At 45.6% G+C, this 13,969-nt stretch overlaps 1 protein-coding gene across 6 annotated transcripts in view; it reads left to right on the top strand.

The window, feature by feature from the left end:
* Positions 1–13,969, top strand: part of ACTN1 (actinin alpha 1) — an 89,451-nt gene that overhangs the window by 61,243 nt on the left and 14,239 nt on the right. For 3 of the 6 annotated variants that reach the window (XM_065840262.2, XM_065840257.2, XM_065840259.2), the window contains exons 7-12: positions 1,227–1,308; positions 2,940–3,025; positions 9,754–9,846; positions 10,974–11,204; positions 11,731–11,878; positions 12,454–12,604. In XM_065840262.2, coding sequence (XP_065696334.1) covers positions 1,227–1,308; positions 2,940–3,025; positions 9,754–9,846; positions 10,974–11,204; positions 11,731–11,878; positions 12,454–12,604 — 791 coding nt within the window. Of the gene's footprint in view, positions 1–1,226; positions 1,309–2,939; positions 3,026–4,375; positions 4,462–9,753; positions 9,847–10,973; positions 11,205–11,730; positions 11,879–12,453; positions 12,605–13,969 lie in introns of all 6 variants that reach the window. The other 3 variants (XM_071809290.1, XM_065840258.2, XM_065840260.2) reach the window with 1 other exon arrangement.

Raw genomic sequence — 13,969 nt, forward strand, 5'->3', positions numbered from 1 at the left:
ATTAATCTTCCAAGTTGATGTAATAAGCAAAGGCACATGATCTCAAACAGAAGAGAACCAGAGACATGGATGCCACTCTACAAAGAAGATGAAATAATTATATCCCTTATTTCCTAATTTTTAAGGTGCATCTCAAGTGTGAGTGGCACAAATGACAATATGGAGAGTACCACTCCATCCTTCCTCTTTCCTGAAAGACGCTTAGCAAACATGGTGACTAAACACTAACAGTTCATGCACAACCTTTCCTCCTGCAGAAGCCACCTGTCTCAATGTTAGAAACCGATAGTCCAAAGTCATTTGTCATCCATGAAGTGACTGATCCTTCAGAATAACCAAGTATCATAGATATACAGGAATATATAAATCAGGCTTATATGAGGGTCTCATACATGTTGGTAGGTGTCCTGTTGCCAATCATTGCATTTGAATCCTGGAAACAGTTTGCAGAGGTCTTTCATTTCCAGTGACATCTGTGTTTCATATTCTCTTGTGTGGCTCTTTAAAATCTAGTTACCTTTGTGATATGACTCATGATGTGATAAGTCACATTTAACTTTGTTTAGGATTTGATTACTGTGTATTGATGTCTGTATCTGAAGTGCATCCTGCCACAGCAGAAGGTTTATATAATATATAGATGAATAGAAATGACAAGTCCTGTGCAGCGCATAGAAGGAAAAGCTATACTCAGACAAAATGGGTACTTTTATATGTATTTATTTTGTAGAGATTTCTTAAAACATTTCTCTTCCTCCCACTCAACTGGTGTTCAACAAACTGTATGCTAGTTAAGGACAGCAGCCATTGCAGATGTTGTTACTATTTTAATATTGCTTAGATGTTCTAACAGACACACTGTTCTGCAGTTCTTTCAAAGGGAAGTTGCAAACTTAATATAAGCATGAGATATAAATGTGAAATATGGCCGTTTACTATCAGTATGATGTGAAGCTAATTTTAGTTTAAGCTAGTTTCAAGACAAAATATATTATTCTTTCTTGTTGCAAGTGCATAGATTATGTGTTAATTATCATGAGTCTCCAGGCTCCATTTTCAAAAGGAAGCTAATTATTTCATCTTGCTACATGAGGATTCACACGTAAATTTTGTTTGGACAGCACAGTTACCTGAAGGAAACCAAGCACAATAGCTCTGTTTTGAGAGAAATGCTGTGGACCTTGTTACAAGTTGATGCTGATACTCTGGCTCTGTTTCTTTCCCAGGATGATCCTCTCACAAATCTGAACACAGCTTTTGATGTGGCTGAAAAATATCTGGATATTCCCAAGATGCTGGATGCAGAAGGTAAAGTAGAACCCAGTGGCTTTTAACTTGCTTTTTCTCAAGAAATTTCCGACTTCTAGGTGGACTGGTATTTTACAAGAATTCAGCAAGCTCTGAATGCTCCCTCCTTCACTGTGTTTTAAGCGTATAGGGAAAAAGTTAAATTGAAATCATGAATCATATGTTCTGCTTCCCTCTTCTTCCTGTGCCCCCTCAGTCTTCCAGGTCTGGTGTGGAGATCTTAACCTGGGGTTGACACACCAGGCAGAGATGAGTAGTGCCTGGCTATATCCACTCCTGACTGAAGCGTTCCCTTTCAAGAACCAGGCTTAATACTGAGTTAACATATGGTGTAGGACTGCGTTCCTTTTGCTCCAGAATTTTTCTTTTCTGGGCTCTTTCTGACATTGTGATCTTCCTTTTGGGGGCATGATACTGTTGTTAGAAACTGTTGCTTCTCAGCTACTCGAAAGTGTTGGGCATGGAGATCTCTCACTGACTGAGTCTGGAGACCAAGGCAGAGATCCATGTTGTTCGGAGGTGCTCTTGCTACTGACTATGACTGCTTCCCTGGGGCCACTGGGCCAGCAAGGATTACTTTTCAGAGCCTTGCCAGGACCAGCTTGGCAGTAGACTTTGAAAACTGTAACCCTGGAGTATGAACAACAACCTGAAATTCTTCATTGGTTGTTGGCTGTTCACCTGAAGACAGCCCGTTTCAGTGGTAAAAGCTTCATTTCAGGCTTGGTTTGAACAAGAGAAGCAGCTAAAGGCTTTTGTTAAATAAGGGAGTGTGAGGAACAAAGGGGAAAGGTGGAGATAGGACAGCTGAACCCAGAGAACCTGTATCTGGGTAACGAGGATGCTCATATTCTTAGATAGTATTTCCCATGCCCAGGGATGAGTCTTGCTTTCCCTGCATTCATCATGCTGAGGTCACAAAAAATCAGGAGGTTTCTGGAGCAGATTCAAGTGCTTCCTGCCATTCTGTAGGAAATAAAGCCTCCTCTGGAGTAACTGGATCTAGCGTCAGATTTCAGCAAAGCTAGCAGTGATGAAGAGGGACCTTTGAAGGAGCTTCCATTGCTCTTCCCTGATCACTCTCCTCCCTCATGAAGTGAAGCTAATGTGCATTCCTCCACACCATTAATTGTGATCTCTGGAGGTGTTGAGTTTACTCTGAAACTAGTGAAAGGGACTTTTGAAATTCAAGCTATCATTGTGTTGAGATGGAGGACAGGGGCATGGAAAGGAAGGGAGAAAGCGTATTTCCTGAAGAACTGCATGGAGGAATTGCAGTATAATACGTCTATAGAAGCCATGTCAACCTGCTGCCAGTTTGGATTGATTCAACCCACCATTCACAGTAGCGTTCTCAGGACAGGGAAATGCTGTGACATACGACATGTTGATATATGACTGCATTAGCCTGACCAGACTCTGGAAGCAATTTTATCGTGAGGGAGGGGAACCAGTAGGGTGACCCTGGCCTCTAAGAGAGACACGTCATCTGGGGAACGCTGGGAAGTCCTGCGGAGTTACTATGACAAGCATATACCCCAGCAGGCCTCCTGGACAGTTGTGGTTCTCCCTCTCCTTTGCTTTCGTCCTGTCAGTTGATTATGCTCTTAACGTGAGGTTTTTTTTGACAGACATTGTTGGAACTGCCCGTCCTGACGAGAAAGCCATCATGACCTATGTTTCTAGCTTCTACCACGCCTTCTCAGGAGCCCAGAAGGTATCACAGGATCCCAAGCTCCCTCCACAGAGCACACCTGGTGCCGTTGCTAATGTCCAAACATTTTTTTTCTTTCTCTCTCTCCTCTCTAGCTACGGGCATCTTTATTATTATGTTCTTGGTAGAGTTGGCTGTTGGTTCAAAGTGGTGCCCCAGACATAATATGTGTGGCAAGGGAGCCAGGAGTCCCATTTAGCTATAGTCAGTTGTACTTCCAGTGGCACTTGGCATATGCCAGCACCTTGGCATACACGTAAATCCAAGGGAGTGAGGAGCTCTGCCTTCTCCATTTGTCTTCCAAACTGCTGCCCTGACAGCTGAGGGCCTGCACCCCCTGTTCCTGGGAAGGCTGAACTATGATGCTTGGTCTCACAGAGCCGGGGAGACCGCCACATAGATGCTCTGCTCGGCAGGACACTGCAGCCTGCCCACACTCAAAACGATGCCAACATCTATTCACTTCTTTTTTCTTTTTCAAAGGTGGAGGAACAGAGCTAACTTAGTGGTTTTATGAAGGGTTCAATGAATACCCAAAGCTTTATCTTTTACCTTACAAATGCTGCAGGTTCCTGCACCCTTGCTTCAAGATCCGAGCCTGCTGCTTTCTCAAGTTGTGCCACAAATTCAGTCCCAGTTCACCTGGGGCTTACAAACCATGTCTAATGAACACATCCATGGTGATTTTTCGAACAGGGCATTGCTTATCATGACTGAGGTGCCTTTTTTTGTTCATTTGCTTCTTTTTTTTTTTTTTTTTTTGTTCCCTCTTTTCTCACCCACCATGCTGGAAATTGGGCGATTGAGTCCTTGCTGTGTCTGGCTTAGCCATTTTCCTGTTGGTAATGGAGTCACTTAAGGAAAATATTTTGTGGGTGAAACCTTGTAAATATGTCTCACCAGAACCAAGCAGCCGCAGGAACAGGCAGTGCGTGTTGCAGCAGAGCAGATACTGTGTAGGAAGTGCACTGCATAGCAAGGCTCTGATCTCTGTCTCCTCGATATACAGAAGAGCCTTGAGCACAGGCATTCAGACCTCCAAACAGACTATTAGCATCCTTGGGCCAGGCCCCTGGACTGCAGCTGTGAAGGTGCAGAGCCCAGATCCTCAGCTCGAGATCCCCCTGGGTTGAGGGGATGGGAGGGAGGGGTGCCTCTTTGAGCCACAAGCCAACACTGCTAGCTACCTTCTGATCCGAATTCCCAGCTCTTCGCATGGAAATCTGTTTGGCCTGTCCTGCAATGCATGATGGGAAGTTTCTTCCCTCTCTCACGCCACCCATGACTGTTTTGTTTTATTCTATGTGCTGCTTCTTACTTTATCCTTTCAACCTCTTTTCCTTCTCTGCACAGATATTTTAGGCACGCTAAGGCCGGATGCGAAGGCCATAATGACCTATGTCTCATGTTACTACCACGCCTTCTCAGGGGCGCAGAAGGTGAGACTTTACCACTAACAACCCACTCCCTGCTCCCTGCCCTGCCCACCGCTCCTCTCCACTGAGGAACGTGCCAGACCCCCATCCATGCCAGGCTGTTTGCAGGGAAGCCCAACACATCCAGCAATGTGCTTGGATGTGCCATCTGTAGTCTTGCTGGAGATGTGATGTCCATGTCCTTTCAGACAGACTTGACCTGTTCCTTCCCTTCAGTTTCACACCTCAGTGGTGGAGAAAGCATTTGGTAAAGCTGGCATCTAAAGATAAATGAATAGATGCTCTGACAGAGTCAGTGTCCTTTCAGTGACTAGTGGGCGTCATCCTGGCCAGGCAATGCGCCTCCAGAAGTACCACAATCAAATCAGCCTCCTCCAGGAAATCACAGCCTGTCCCTCTTGACCTGCCATCCTGCCTTCCACACTCAGCCCCAGCTAGGTCAGTGGTCCTTTTCTAGGCCGAATCATCTGTGAGCTGGTTATGTAGCCCTTTTGTGCTCCAGCCACAAAGTCCATTCCTACCAGGCCTTGAGCTTTCCCAAACTCACACACTTCTTCCTTGCTTCTCTCTGGTCATTCTCTGTTTCCCAAACCACCTCTATGTTTTATTTCTCTTTCTTCTGCTTTGCCCATTTCCATAACTTCAGTCGTTCTTCCTCTGCTTCTTCTTAACTCCAAAGTCTCTTTGCCTGGCATCTGGGCGTTTGTCCTCAGAGGAACTAGAGAGTCACAGTTTGCCTTCGGGCAAACTTCTTCCAAAATGGTAATTTCCCTGCAATCCTGTGAACAGAAGGAAAAGGTCCATCCTTTCCTCCCATGCTATAGCCTGGCTGGTCTTCAGGATCACTGCTAATTTCAGATTGTAGGCTTTGGGACAATAAAATCTGAAGTTCGAGACTGCATTTTTCATGTTACAAAGAGATGTAAAATCTCTCCATTTCACCTAGCACAACTGCTTCCTCTCAGTAGGCCTTTTCTATTTGAGGTGCAGTCCATGTGTTGCCCAGCTTGAGGCTAACTTGACTCCAGAAGAGTTCATCTCTTTTGTGCAAAGCAGTGCTGGTGGTCGCAGTGTTGAGGCAGCTACCATGCTGATGCTGGCTTTCAGAGGGCACACACAGGCAGCAGGTTCCAGGGAGCAGCTCTTTAGTTCAAACTTTTTGTTCTCTGCCTTGTTTCATATAAATTACATTATACTTGTCTTGTTTCCAAGGAAATGGGAATATGTCCTGCAGCAGTGTGGTAGACTTGCCCCTTTGGCGTAATTTGTGTAGTCATTACTTTTTCACTAGCATCCTGCTTTGTGACTAGTTCAAAACCCTTAAAACTAGACTGGAAGCTCTGACCAGCTGATACTTGCCCAGGAAGACGGTAGTCTCAGAACTTGTGCCAGCCTGGTGATAAGGCCTGCTGTTTGCCAGGTGCCCCAAGCGACTGCTCCATGCTGTCTGCTTAACCCGAAGAACTTCAGATTGAGGAAACGGTGAACCACAATATGAAGAGGGTTGTGGCCTGCTGCAGGAACAGCCGTGCCCCTCGCCAATCCCTTCCTCTTTCCTCTGCGCCCATTCCACAATTTGGAAACCTGCTCAGCAGTTTGCTCTCATCAGCAATTCAGGTGGATGCTAGGTCTCCAGGGATAACTGAAAAAAACCTTTTATTGCCTCAGGACCTGAACCATGTAGCTAGGGCAAGAACTAGAGATGGAGCTTCTTAGTTATTAGAGCTTCAATCCCATGTAGTCCAACTGGCTTATAGGGAAGATTAAAGATATAATAATTTAGTTTTCAGCCGTCCTGATGGCCCAGCAACTCAACTGTGCCCTGGCAGGAGGGGCACAGCTCCTTTTTGGAGCTGCTCTAGCTGCATGTTAGCCAGCTGCTGAGTGACAGATTTAAATCCCCAGGCAAATGCAAAGTGAATACTGAGTGCAAGCCTCAGACCAGATTGTAATGTGTTGCCACCTCATGCACGGTTAGGTGACTTACTGTGATATCACTCCATTTTTCATTCAGATTTTTCATTACTGCCACCAGTCCTGAAGGGGAAGTCCCATGAGCCGCTTTCTGCTTCTTTCACTCTCTTATACTGAGCCTTTGAAGGTACAGGGTCCCCTGCCTGACGTGTGTGTAGATGGCTGCTTTTTCTTTATGCCGTTTTGTATATATATATATATATATTTGTAGGTTTACTTGGTTTGGTTGGTTTGCTTGTTTTCTAACTGCTTCTGACTTTCACACTAAATGCATGCAGCTACTGGTTGGCTTAATATTTTGTAAACTTGATTTCTGGGTTGAAAATTTCTAACTCATGTTTTACCGTTTTATTAAGAGATTGTGTTTGGCATACAGTATTCTGGAGTGGTCCTCTGAGGCCAGAGGACAGCAACAGGCATTTTCCCTACATAGCACACTGTGAGAATACCTTCCTTTGTTATTGTCCTCGGCAATGAGACCTGGATCTATGAGCTAGAGAGACAGCTAACTCCATATCCATCCTAAGCAGCCCAAGTCAGGGTTGAGAAGTGCAGAAAAGACAAAAGGCAGAGAAATTACTGCTACTTTGGCTATTCAGATTTCCATTTTGAGGCCATCCAACAGCACATGCATACCACACGGTAGTGTGGCATTGAGCAGTATGCCCTCGGCTTGCCCTTGCCACGGTCTCTGAGTACAAGCAGTGTGAAGTGTCAGCATGATGCTGCCCTTAAGCTGGTCAGGTCACACAGGCTCTCTGAGAATGCAGGTACACGGCTTCCAGACCCCAGGGTGGTACATCTTCGTGGTGCTGCTCCATGCTTTGTGGGCATCCTGGCTTGCCTGGAGCCAGCCTGAGCACCCTAGTTGTATCATTGCCTTTAGCAGTGTGGGGAAACTGAAATGGTGTTTTCCACTTCAGTCCACTAATGAAGGTGTTGGGGGACCTGCCTTGGTTTCATGTAAACATCTTAGCATGCCACTCTTCTTTTACCTGAAGGTGTTTCACTGAGGTCGCCATCACCACAGATCAGCTCATCTCATTAGCAGCAGTGTGGGAAGTATTTGTGGAGGTTACCTGAAAACACTGGGATCCTTTAGTCCTGCCTTGCCCAGAGCAAGTCAGTGTAATGCGTTGCTCATGACATCGGGGGTGACAGTGGCCACAGAGCCATTCCTGCAGCAGCAGCGGCAGCTCGCTGTTGCATAGAGCAGCCTGGAGCAGGAAAGAACCATCGGGAAACAAGTACTGGTAGGGAAGAGGAAGTCTCTACACTTCAGCTGTTAGAATAATACAAATAATGTCGTAATTGCTGACATTCAGAGGGCCTTTGTGTTTGGACAGATGCTCAACATGTATATACACACATATTTAAAAACTTTGGCAGCTGGAGGAAATCTATCATCAGATACATGTAAATATGCCTCTGCGAAATGGGGTCCCTCCTGCACAGCTGGTTGCTGATGCAGTGAGCTCCTGGGGTGTAGAAAGAAGAAAGAGTGTGCAGGGAGCTCCTCCTGGGGTCATCGAGATAAACATTTGGCACCACCAGTTCCCTGCAGTCATTACGCACATCATGTAGGGCTTTGGCAATGTCTTTTTGACATACTGTTTGGTCCCACGTATATAAGGTTTTCTCTGGATATCAAAAAGCACTCCATGAAAGTACAAACTCCAATTAAAAACAGATCAAAGTACAAGCTTTCTTAAATGTAACCATCATTTGCACTTTTTACAGATTTTTTTTAAGAGAAATTGCTCTCCTGTACAAGTCCCTCTGGTGTATTTTAAATTAGTTAATATCTGTGTATCTGCAAGATGCCCAATTTAATGAAGGGACAGATGACTGAATATATATTTTTTACAGCTTCTTACAAATTAATAATACTGCCAGATCCTCTGGGACTTCAGCAATCCATACATCACTGGATAGCCTGTGACTTTACTGCTATTCTTGCTGCCCAGCATCAGCTGCAGATATTAGGGGATTTTTCTCAAATGGCCTTGGAGATTGAATAAACAGATAATAAAAGGCCTTTTAAAAATAGAAAGAGGTTGAAACTTGCCAGCTATAAGCTCAGCAAAACTTCTTTTGGCATCAGTCCCACACATAGTTTTAAAGCAGGACACAGCATTTTCAATTGGTATGTGGTAGTGCTGGCATGTACTCTCTCCTCTCCATCTGCAGTTGCCTCTGTGAGGAGGAGGACTGATCCACAGGGGTCTGTGGGCAGCACCATCACCTTCTCCAGGCACCAGGGCAATAGCTGCACTGTGGTGAGAGGGTGTGGAGCAATCCCTTAACACCCAGCACAGGGACACGTCTTCCAAGGCTTCGTGGCAAGGCACCTACCACGATGATGTCAAAGGGAGCTGATAGCTACAGATATCTGTTGTGCAAGGATCAGCCTGCTGTGCGTTCCCTGTGGCAAACACATGCATGGCACTTCAGGGCAGACTGACTGCTCCTGAGTTCATAGCTGGGATTTTTCTGATCCTTGTTTTATTCCTGATTCATGTTTTAGCATGTTAAGCTCCCTGCAGAGAACAAGGTTTTGGTCCCACAATGGAAAAACAAGCAAACTAAATAGTAACAACAGGCTCTTTTTGTTTTGGTGAGATTTCTTTTGGGAGAATAAGCATAAAGATTAGCCAGAAAGGGAAAAAAAAATCCTCAGCTGCATCATGAGACCCCGAATACATGGTAGGTGTCATGCAGCAAAGTGCTGGAGGAGGTGGCCCTGTAATGAGTGCCAGAAATATAGGGAAAGCTGGAAGACAGCCCTGCAGGGCAGAATTTAAGGTTAAGAGGAGTATCTACCACTTTATCTTCTAAACAAAATTAGGAATTTTCCAAAGTCCGGTCTGTGGATTAACTCTGTGTAGATAGTTCTTTCCTGGGGTGAAAGCCAGCAGAGAATTTCATCAGCTTGACACCTCTCAGTTACTGGTGTTGCAGCTCTGAATGCTGGTGAGCGGAGTGGAGGTGGTGGCAGTACCCCATCTTTCTAAGGAGACAGCCAGGCTTCCTCTGGAAGGAAGGAAACAACTGGGCCCTCTTGTAGGAGCAGCTTCAGAAAAGGCACTGACGTGTTTGTCTCTCAACACATACAGTGGGAAAAATAAATTGTTATAGAAGGTCAGATAGAAAGCAAAAAGATCAGGGCAGACATTTCAAAGTGCAGACAGGTTGCTAGAGCCAAGGGTAGGAGACTTTACCCACAGGTACATAGCAGGAAAATAAGCTGCAAGCTTTGTTTTTTGTTTTTTGGTTTTTTTTCACACTTTTCCCTTCTTCTGTTTTTCTTCTCTTCACCAGGCGGAGACAGCAGCAAATCGTATCTGCAAGGTGCTGGCAGTCAACCAAGAAAACGAACAGCTCATGGAAGACTATGAAAAACTGGCCAGTGATGTAGGTGTCTGTGGTGCTGTTGGTTTCTGTGTGGTGAATGTGGAAAGGAATTGCATTTGATACTGATAATTAATCTTGGGGAATGCTGTTGGCCCATGTCACCTTGGAAAATTCTATTTTTTCATCTTCTAGCTTGAGAAAAATTAAAGATCAAACTTACCTTAAAGCCAAAAGCAATCTACTTTAAAACATAAACTTTCTATAGTGCAGCTTTGAGTTTCTCAATTTATTAAGAGCAGTGACAGAAATGCTAAAATTAAAGGAAAAATCAAGCTGGTTTAACTTTCTTTCATCAGAACTATACAACTTCATAACAACTTTCATACAAATTGTATGCTGATATACTGCAGAAATCAGGAATTGGATCAGAAAGAATGGAAATTAGAGATAATTGAGGAAAGAAATATGCATTTGCTGATAGCTGGAAAGAATCTGTGTAAGATACAAGCTGGAGGCTGCTTTGGTTAACTGAGAAGGCTGACGGAGTGACAGCTGTGAGACTACAGAAGTGACCAAATGTGGACTGGAGTGTGTTTATGGAAGACAAATAAGGAGGGGAAGATGAAAAACAGAAGGGCAAATGTAGCCTTTGAGCCTGGTTTCAGCCTGGTCTGAAAAGCAGACGACACTACTCCACTTACACTCTAGACTGCCCATTGCATTAGCATTTTGCCGGATCGACAGATAAGTTTGCTGAAGAGGGATGTTCAAAGATCAACACTGACTTCAAGGAAGCTAGAGTGGGAGAAGTGTAGCTGGAGGCCAGAAGTTAATTTCTTCTGTTAGACCCTTCTGGAGATAATATGATTTACAGCATCCTTTGTTTATACAACAGTCCAGCAAAACTCTAAGGCTTTAGTGTAATCTGAGGACATAGTTTGGTCCTTAAGCATGTTGGATTGGCAGTGCTGCAACAGGCAGCTCTACTTAGTGTGGCAGGGACTAGGCTGGTCAGTAAAAAAAAGTACTTACATAAAAGCTAGCGAACTTGCATTTACAAGCCCTGCTGGTGGCAGAATCTTTCTGACAACAAACATAAAAGTAAATTGTCTCTAATGAGATCAGAGCAACACTAGTAGTTTTAACATGTTTTTCAGTTCAAACCTTCTTGTCATTCCTCTTTCCAGTTGCTGGAGTGGATCCGTCGCACCATCCCCTGGCTGGAGAACCGGGCCCCAGAGAACACCATGCAAGCCATGCAGCAGAAACTGGAGGACTTTCGGGACTACCGCCGCCTGCACAAGCCCCCCAAGGTCCAAGAGAAGTGCCAACTCGAGATCAACTTCAACACCTTGCAGACCAAGCTGCGGCTCAGCAACAGGCCAGCCTTCATGCCTTCAGAAGGGAAAATGGTCTCGGTGAGTTGGGGTAACTGCTCATATATACCCCAACCATGCCTAAAAAATGGAACTCCTTTTCTCCCCATGGGCTGCAGAGCATGCCCCACATTCAGGGTGAGCTACTCTGTAGTGGAAACCCTACAGAATATAGTTCAGTGAGGCCATAATGAGAGGGTCAAATGATCATTGCCTCCTTTTATCTGAACCAGACTGAGGTTATTCTCAAGTTGCATGCCTTTATGAGGATATGTCTGGGCACCTCTCGTTTTTTCTAATTGAAAGATGGTTGGGTTTTGTTGAAGTTTAATGTAGGGAGGTGTTTCAAGGGGAAATGTCATGCAGACAGGTATATCCTGACACTGGTAGTCCCGCATAAGTCTGGCACCTCATCTTCCTGATCTGTCTGCCCAACCCTGTGAGACTGAAAGCCTACATGCACTCCCTCCAACCCATTGGAGCCATGTAACTCATGGAGACTGACGCTGTCGTACATCTTCCCACCCATCTTCTAACCTGCCTTTTCTTGTCATGCTTCTGTCTCTAGGATATAAACAATGCCTGGGGTGGCCTAGAGCAGGCTGAGAAGGGCTATGAGGAGTGGTTGTTGAATGAGATCCGGAGGCTAGAGAGGCTGGATCACCTGGCAGAGAAGTTCCGGCAGAAGGCATCCATTCATGAGTCCTGGACAGACGGTAATGCAAACCTACATGCTTTCTATTGCCTGAAATATTGCTGTTCTTTATGTAGGGAGGACGAGATGGATCATCCATAGGTCCTTCCATGAGAATGTCCTCTCGAGAATGCTAGGTTCGTTTCTTATTTTATTAGAAAACAACACATGAAAATCAGCTTGATCTCTGTTCTGCTACATCACATGGCCACATTGGCATTCATTCCCTAATTGTTATGAAGTGAGAACTTTGGACAGAAAAGAGTTACAGAGCAGAAGAAAAGTTATTGTACAGTAAATGCTTCATCTGGTGTTTACAGGACACTGAGACGGGTCCACTATAAACTGTGACAGCACTGCCTTGAGCTGCACTATGTGCCCTTCTCTGTTGTTAATAGCAAACTTGTATTCTGTTGTTTGAAAGTGAGGATTGTGCATCTCTAGGCCAGCACATATGAGGGTAGGTTTTGGGGAGAATGTCTGGAGCGGGGCAGATGCCCTTTTGAGAGCCTCTGGGGCTGTCTCTGTGTCAGGGAGCTGGCTTTGGGGGTATTGCATCCTGCCTTTCATTGTCCTGTCCTTTGGCTCCCTCCCCAGGTAAGGAAGCAATGCTGCAGCAGAAGGATTACGAAACTGCCACCCTCTCGGAGATAAAGGCCCTGCTGAAGAAACACGAGGCCTTTGAGAGCGACCTGGCTGCACACCAGGACCGTGTGGAACAGATTGCTGCTATTGCACAAGAGCTGAAGTATGGCATTCCAGCATAAGTCCCATCCTTGGGCCTAGAGAGTCATAATCAGCTTTGCCCTCTGCTCTCTGGACAGCCATAAATCAATCCCCACACAAAAATTTTGGGAAGTCCCAGTGTTTCCAAACAGTATCTAGGATACTACTCTGCAGTATCCGGATGCAGCAGAGGAGTAGGCCAGAAAGCTGATGAGTCATGGGTGCTGATGAGGGGGCGGCAGAATTATATTCCCAAGCCAAGTTTCCATCCTCTTCCAGCTTGTTATGCTGCTGTGAACCCCTTCCTACAGAGTCTGACCTGCCGCTGGCGCCTGCTAGGTTTCAGAGTTGTCATACTGTCATACTTTTCCAGGAACAGAAGGAAACAGCATAAGATAGCAGGCTCTCAGTTTGCTTTCTTTTGTCAAAAAAGTCCTCCTTATTCTAGCAAGAAAAAAAATCTGCTGGTTCTTGTGCCCATCGTGGCCTCTGCTGCCACCCTGGGCCCTTTGCCCCGGGAGTACTATGCCTTGAGCACTCTGGTCTGCACTTGCTCCAGGCCATCATCACAGTAGCTCTGCTCCCTCCTTGCTTTCCCCTTGGGAACCTTCACATCCACTCCTTTTGCTGGAGAGACAAGTGACACAGGTTACCAGGGGTCTCCTCAGAGCATGAGGTTGATTGCTAGGGCTAGCAGGCAGGTAAAGAGCTGTCCTCTGCAGCACGGGGAGAGAGATTTTGAAACCCTGCATGTTTCTTGGCAAAACCAGTCTGAACAACTTGTCTTTTGACATTGGCCTATCTCAAGTTAGTGTCTGGGCTAAGATCAGTACCTTTGGGCAGAAGGACTGTTTTTCTCTAAAAAATCAGGATTATCAGATCAAGATCATGCTTTCCTTTAACGACACAGATTTACAGAATTGTTCCCTTGTCCGTTGGAGGATTGACCCTGGAACAGGAGGAGGGTTCAAGGCAATCCTCCGTGTCAGTAAGATTAAAACCAAGGCTGGCTAGTCGGCAAGCATTAGCTGACCTGCCGCTTCCAAAGCACATTCTGCATGCCCACCAAAACAGCTGCAGCTCTAAGAGCAACAGGGAAGGCTGAGCCCTAAGCTGGGGGACAGGTGATTTCTTCCAAATTGTGAGAACAGCAGGCTCTGCCATCCTTCTAAAAGCCACTGTCCATCTCAGCGAAGAGGCCATGCCTTGAAAAACCATGGCTGAGCTATTTTCTCCCCCAGAGATATGCTGCCAGGGAGCTAGAGAGGATCTGGAGGAAGCCACTGCCAGGCATATTTGGGGACATGGCACGTCCCACTCCTCCGCCGTAGTTAGAAGCCAGGCTTTCAGAAGCAGTTCTTTCATCTGCAGCGCTGGCTCTGCAGCC

This window comes from Patagioenas fasciata, chromosome 5 (genome assembly GCF_037038585.1).
Source record: "Patagioenas fasciata isolate bPatFas1 chromosome 5, bPatFas1.hap1, whole genome shotgun sequence".
Lineage (NCBI taxonomy): Eukaryota > Metazoa > Chordata > Aves > Columbiformes > Columbidae > Patagioenas > Patagioenas fasciata.